The sequence below is a fragment of the Salvelinus sp. IW2-2015 genome, linkage group LG21 (genome assembly GCF_002910315.2).
Source record: "Salvelinus sp. IW2-2015 linkage group LG21, ASM291031v2, whole genome shotgun sequence".
NCBI classification, from domain to species: domain Eukaryota; kingdom Metazoa; phylum Chordata; class Actinopteri; order Salmoniformes; family Salmonidae; genus Salvelinus; species Salvelinus sp. IW2-2015.
Genome location: NC_036861.1, coordinates 2,069,754 through 2,076,944, shown reverse-complemented (window position 1 = coordinate 2,076,944; position 7,191 = coordinate 2,069,754). Strand labels below are relative to the sequence as shown.

At 45.7% G+C, this 7,191-nt stretch overlaps 1 protein-coding gene across 1 annotated transcript; it reads right to left on the bottom strand.

Annotated features, from left to right (window-relative positions):
• Positions 1–2,982: 2,982 nt before the first annotated feature.
• LOC111982393 (keratin, type I cytoskeletal 13) lies at positions 2,983–6,816 on the bottom strand. The gene is made up of 8 exons (XM_024013963.2): positions 6,215–6,816; positions 5,627–5,709; positions 5,310–5,466; positions 4,973–5,134; positions 4,664–4,789; positions 3,463–3,683; positions 3,281–3,294; positions 2,983–3,181 (listed from the first exon to the last, which is right to left on the bottom strand). Exons 1-8 carry the CDS (start codon positions 6,728–6,730, stop codon positions 3,132–3,134), a joined length of 1,329 nt encoding a protein of 442 aa, XP_023869731.1. The 5' UTR covers positions 6,731–6,816; the 3' UTR covers positions 2,983–3,131.
• Between the last annotated feature and the right edge of the window lie 375 nt (positions 6,817–7,191).

Below are 7,191 nucleotides of genomic sequence, written 5' to 3'. Positions count from 1 at the left end.
CCCCACGTATATCTCACAGCAGTGTAGGAGCTACTGTCTGTAGCATGTAGCTGATAAGAACAGGGTGTGGTTGACACTGAGAACCAGTCTGACTGTTGCCTAAGTCAACTGGCTGGCCCCTTACCAGCCACCATTCCTGATGTGTTGTGAACGTTCTCCACCGCAGCAACATCCCTCCGTAATAGTTCTGAAACAAACTGCTCCCTTGTCATGACAGTTATTGCGGCACATTTTTTATGGTCGTATGATGAATCACGCCATGATAAGCGAGGAGAGAGACGTGGTGTGATGTCAGTAGCGGTCTATTTTAACGACACACTAGGAATGCTAGCACTGACAGATTTAGTGCTGGATCCCATGGCACTGTGTGCAGTCCCAAGTCAGAGCCACGCTGTGGGTTGAAAATTCACATCCAGTTAGTGCTTGGCTATCTCGCATTGCCCTTGGAGGTGCCCCAGTCCCACTGAGACCTGCATTCCAGACGTTGTTTTGACTTTCACAGATAGTTATTGAAGTCCCAAGCTAGATACTTTTCTACAGACTTCTTGGGATGAGGAGGAGAACGTGCTCAGCTCACTTTTGATACTAAGCTGAACTTTGTCTCACTACTGTACTGTAACAAGAAARCACCATTTCTTCTAGGGATACTTCAAACAAGTGTGTTTCATGATTACGCTAATATGTATGATCAAAGTATCATGAACAGAAATTGCACTGGGCAAAAACTGGTTGAAACAACGTTGTTCCCACGTCATTTCAACCAACAAATGAAATGTGATGACGTTGAATGAACATGGAAAACTGATTGGATTTACAAAAGTTCATCAGCGTAAGGGAATTTAGCATTTTTGTTTACCTAAATTCAATGACAGGGTGACATTTTTGGTTGATTTCAAGTTAGTTGACAACCAAATCTAAATCAAAACTGGACTTTGAACTGACGTCTGTGCCCAGTGGGATGTGATGTAAGAGAGCAGGTAATTATTCCTTCAAATGAAATGAAATGAGATGTTATTACGGTCCAAGCCATGAATAAGATGTATTGTGTTGTGTTGATTGACAAGGAAATGGTCCAGAACTGATAAACATCTCAAATGTCAACAGAAAATACCAACCACATCAGTTCCAGGCATCTGCCAGATGGTCAAAAGAAACAAATTGTGGTTGCAGCTTCACAGCTGTAAACAATGTCACCTAAAGCTGATGTCACTCCCCCCACCAACTCAAGCCTTGGGTTCTGTAATCAAGGCAGCAATTGCAGTGTTTTAACAATCTGTGTATACAACAGGAAAAGATGACATATGAGGACAGCAGTTTAACATTTATTTTGACCACAATGTAAGCTAGGTGGTTATCCAKCMCTTCTATGAACTCACCCCATTCTACAAGCAAGAACAGTGTGTGTGTCACGTTCGTCATACGAAGGAGACCAAGGCGCAGCGTGATTAATATACATCTTCCTTTTAATGAAGAAGAAGACTGAACAAACTATACAAAACGACCGTGACCGCTAATAGACACGAGTGCAGACATGCAACATCACATAGACAATAACCCACAAAACCAAAATGGAAAATGGCAACCTAAATAGGATCCCCAATCAGAGACAACGATAAACAGCTGTCTCTGATTGGGAACCAACTCAGGCCACCATAGACCTACATTTACCTAGACAATACCAAAACCCCATAGATATACAAAAACCCCTAGACAAGTCTAAAACACACATACCACCCTCGTCACACCCTGACCTAACCAAAATAATAAAGAAAACAAAGATAACTAAGGTCAGGGCGTGACAGTGTGTGTGTGTGCGTGTGCGTGTGCGTGTGTGTGTGTGTGTCGGGGGAGAAGACGGCAGCAGACTCACCAATACAACAACAACAGCAATAACAAGAACAGCCATTTAAAAGGACATTATTTAGAAACCGGCCTGACTATGTATTTTGTATTCATGGATTGTGTGTGTGTGTGTGTGCGCGTGTGTGCATATGTGGTGTGTTTTGTGCAAGGACGTGTGTATGCATGTGTCTTTGAGTGATTGCATATTGCAAAATGGTCCCCTTGGTTGATTTGTAGGAATTTTTTGCCGTTTCTAAATATTAGTCATATCAGCATTAGTCATCTCAGTATTCCACTAGAGAACTTCTGCAACAGACACAGCCAAGTACACACCCCTTGTGTCCCCCCCCCCCCCCCATCTCCTGTACCCGACACCTCTGACTAGTTCCACTCTACTCAATCAGAGTTCCACCGAGAGCAAAGTGCAAAACAGATACCAACCCTGTCAACAGACTTTCGTTGTTCAGCCGGTCAGATTTTTCCTCCTCAGTCAATGTTTTTCCACTTGTCTCTAGGCAACACTGCCACTTGGTGAGTAAGAAACTCTGCATGTTGTGACACTGTGTCAAAATGCTAAAGTAGGTGTGAGGGCATAGATTAGTCATCCCGACTCGCTTTTGAGGAGTCATTTTACCGCACCCAGGGTCGTATTCTCCGTTCCGTGGTCACGGATCCTGCTCCCTGCTCCTTTCTCCATTCCGTGGCGTTTTGAGTACATAAGCTGCAAGGCACACAAGACCTTCWGTAACCTTCAATGTCTCTCACGTTCTGTTTTCCACAGTTGAGTTTTCAGCCATTGTTCACAACATCCTGACAACCTCCTGACAACCCCACTGTTATATCTAACACAGAGCCCCGAGAGTATTATGTGGTTGTCATGCTTTTTGAATAGCTACAGGCAACAGATGAGGGGGGGACAATACAGGCATGATAGTCAACTTTTCCAAAAGCTGTCTACCTTATTGAAATAATTTCAGCCACAGAAAATAGCGATTCATATTCACCAGAACATTTATTTTCAGAAACAGGATGGTCACACACACTCTGATAGCAAATGTTGTTCATTATTCCTACTTTCTCATCCTAATTCCACCTCCTGGAACTCCAGTAAGGCTTCCTATGATTGGCGGATATCTTAAAGACAGGTATGTTCTTGACCTATCAGGATGAGAGGCRTTGCAGTGTTAACGGTACTCCTCAGGTATTTTATTTGACAGCTCTCCTCTTTAGTTGTAACAATGTGTGGTGTGTTTCTGATAATATCATGCACTGCCAGTAGAGATGGACATCTAGCTGGAAGAGCGCACTGTTGTGGTTGTAACTTTGGTGTTTGATCCCCCTGCAGAAAGAAAATGAGTTACAACATGCTGTTAACCTACTATTACAACCATCATATATTATCATTATAAAGCCATTATATAAAATAGATGTTATTTACCTGAGACAACAGTTCTGAAAAGACGGATGGCGTAAAGAAATGGGAAAAAATGTGTTAGAGAGTATCGCTATTTTGTATCGGTCTGAAAGACTAATAATAATAACAATGACTAATATGATTATTTGGGCCGTGTTAAATGTATGGACGTTTATGGGCGTTTCCAATCGATTTGCAAGGTTTACCTGGACTCCTCCCCTTCCAGGAGTCCCCTGTAGGTGGCGATCTCCTGCTCCAGAYGGGACTTGATGTCCAGCAGCATCTTGTAATCGTGGCCCTGCGTCTCGATGCTCTGGCGCACCCTGTTTAGCTCCTGTTCCAGCATGTCGATCTGGTTCTGGTAGCCCGAGAGCATGGCGCTGTAGCGGCCATCTGTCTCTCTCAGTGTGTTCTCCATAGCTGCTTTCTGTGTGGCGATAGAGGTGATACAGGGTCAGTAACAGGAAATGCATGTATAGAAATAATGAAAATAAACCTCAAACCAGCCATAGTTATTGCACTTCATCAAATTAGATAAGCAAATGTCAACAAACTTCTTCTAATGCACCATACCAAGACTATGTTGATTAACACAAATATGCCTGGCGCCACCAAGCACAGCAAGGTCACTTCTTGGGGTGCTTATGTTAAATGAGATACTGAGTTCTATGTATTCCCAAAAAAGAAAAAAGGAATCGCAGCACATGTTTGTTTTCTTTAAATGGCCTTTAGTGGAGGCTGCTTTGGGGATGACGGCTCATAATAATGGCTGGAACGGAGCGAATGGAATGGCTTCAAACACAAAGAAACCATGTGTTTGATACCTTTCCCCTGATTCCGCTCCAGCCATTACCACGAGCCCATCCTCCCCAATTAAGGTGCCACCAACCTCCTGTGCTTTAGACCAACATGGAATGTAGCCTTGTTACTGCAGCGGGATGGATTGAGATAAATTGACTGAGTTTGATAAGCCCCAGCTAAGTTTCCATGGGAGTTAGGCTCTGGCTCTGTCACCTCTGCATTCCTTTGGACACACTCATACTCAAGCTGTCTTCCAGAGAGGGTGCAGATGCCCGTAAAAAGCGAAAAACCTCTGCATAACACTAACCTCCCCCGTGTCCACTAATCCCCCACTTATAGCCTTTTTCCACTGCTCTCCCATTTCCCCTCTCCTACCCCATCTCTCTCCAAGTCCTCCCCCTTCTTCCCTCCCTTTTATCTCGTCAATCCCTTCAACCGCGTCTATCTCACTCTTTCCCTCTGTTGAAAGAGATAAACTAGACTCCAGAGGATTGATAAAGAGAATGGTGAAAGAGAATCAACTGTTGCCAAAAGTGGTCTAAAGATGTGTAAGTTATGGCCCCAAAAACTGTGGTCCGTTTTCAGACGTTAGTGATTCTGGCTCACCATGCTGAGCTGTGACTGCAGCTCGATCTCCAGGCCCTGCATGGTGCGTCTCAGGTCGTTGATCTCCGTTTTGGTGGTCTGGATAATCTCTGTGCTGGTGGCCACCTCCTTGGACAGGTTGGCTGACTGAAACACAAACAAACCAGGGCCGCCCTTTTAATCCCACTGTAGCTCACTCGCCACAATCTTCAAAATGATTACTGTTAATGACAGTCAGTTCCATATTTTGGTTTTGAAGATGTAATTACAAAAGATTAGTGTGGGAGACAGTTGGAGAATTTTGGTGAAGTGTGCCATGGTGACGGTTACCTTGTCTGTGAACCATGCCTCCTGGTCACGGCGGTGTTTGTCGATGATGCCCTCGTACTGGGTGCGGATCTCCTCCATCATCCTGGCCATGTCCTGCTGGGGTGCTGCGTCCACCTCCACGTTCACTGTGCCAGTGAGTTGAGCACGCATGGCTGCCAGCTCCTGTGGAATTATGGGAAATGGAGTCACTCTCATCCTCTTACTTTCTATCCAACTTTTATAAAACAATCCCCGCCACTAACTTTCTCCTCTCTATCATCACTGGGGTGTGTTTATATTGAATAACATCTCATCACTGCAATGGAAAAATTATGAAAAAAGTGAATTGCCCCCACACCTCTATGTGGTTCTTCTTGAGGTAGGCCAGCTCATCCTGCAGACCCTCGATCTGCATCTCCAGGTCGGCCTTGGTCAGAGTGGTCTGGTCCAGCAGGCGACGCAGGTTGGCGATGTCAGCCTCCACCGACTGGCGCATCATCAGCTCATGCTCGAACCTGATTGGTCGGGAGAAAGTGAGGAAGTTATCATGAGACATTTGAATCCAAATTTGTAGATAAGACATGTACCTTTTGAGTGATTATTTGCTTGTTTGCCTCTTATAACCTAGTGTTGTAATAACTGAGACTATGGAGCTGAATGAGGAAGTGCCCTAACTTGGTCTGGAAGTCATCAGCAGCCAGCTTAGAGTTGTCAATCTGCAGCAGGATGTTGGCATTGTTGCATGTGGCATCGTTGATCTAAAAGAAAACAGGAAAGACTTTCATTGTTCACCATGGTTGAGTCGCAGTTAGTCAACTTGGAAGCTGATAGTATTTCGATACGCTGTTGCATCTGTCCCAAAGCTTGTTGAATACACATTCCAGGAGTTAAAGCATAAAACCTAAACATCAATGTACTAGAAAAAGCCACCTGTATCACCTCCCTGAATGACCTTATCACCTTCATGCTTGAGATGTAATTAATTTGCTTCATTTGTTTAGTTAATAGCTATCTTTAAAAAAAATCTCATAATCTATAAATGTCAGTGACAGCACATTGTTTTTCTAATCCTCTGGACTCCGATTAAAAACTATAAGTCAAACCTGACATATACTTTATAAATGTTGTGTTCCTCATTCCTACATACAGTACTGTAAGCCAATTTTCCTTTCCCTAGTATCCTGTCAGCACTGCCTACTTAACACTGCAAGATGCGAAATGATGGATTTGATCAGCCCATAGCAGACGAGGTCAGCACACTACCTTGTCCTTCAGGTCGTTGATGATGGCCCAGTATTTGCTGTAGTCCCTCTCGGCGGCAGGGCCCTTCTTCTCATAATACTCTCTGATCTGAATCTCCAACTTGGAGTTGGCCTCCTCCAAGGAGCGCACCTTATCCAGGTAGGTGGACAGGCGGTCGTTCAGGTTCTGCATGGTGGCCTTCTCGTTCAGGTGGATGGCGCCGCCGTCCAGGGCGCTGGACAGGTTGAAGCCACCACCACCGCCGGATCCATAGCCGCCACCGCCGGATCCATAGCCGCCGCCACCGCCGGATCCATAGCCACCACCGAAGCCGGCCCCGCCGCCGTACCCAGAGGAGACTGAGCGGACGGAGGAAGAGGAGATGCGAGTGCCACCGCCAGAACCACCTCCGTACACGCTGAAGGCCTTGGGGGCGCTGGAAACGTAGCCGACCCGGCTTGACATGATGTTGGAGCCTCCCGAGAAGTTCATGGGGCCGCCGCCGCCGCTGGAGCTCTTGAATGAGTAGTAAGACATGCTGACTTGCTGGCTGCTGTAGGTCAGTGGAGTGGCGAAGAGAAGAGAGAGGACTGTTGTAGAGCTGGAGCCTCCAGGAGTGTGGAGTTGGACAGAGGAAGGCTGGATCCTGATATAGTCTGAGCCCTGGGGCGGGCCTCGTGGAGGAGGGAGAGGAGAGGAGGAGAGAACAGGGAATGGACAGGGGGAGGAGAGGGTGACTTTACAACACTCTCCAACAGCCTTGGCACCACCACAATCTGTTTGAATTTAAGGACCAGGGTTCAGTTTCCACCCCTGTGAGGAAACTGTAATGGAATGCCTGTGTGTGTGGTGTGTGTGTGTGTGTGTGGGGGGGTGTTTGTCGTGAAGTTTGCCAGAGAAGGTAACACGGACTGTTTAATTACTAGGACTTTGTGCCAGTCTCTCAAACTATATCATGCTCTGTTATTTGCCTGTAGTTAGGTATACATTGTTGAAAC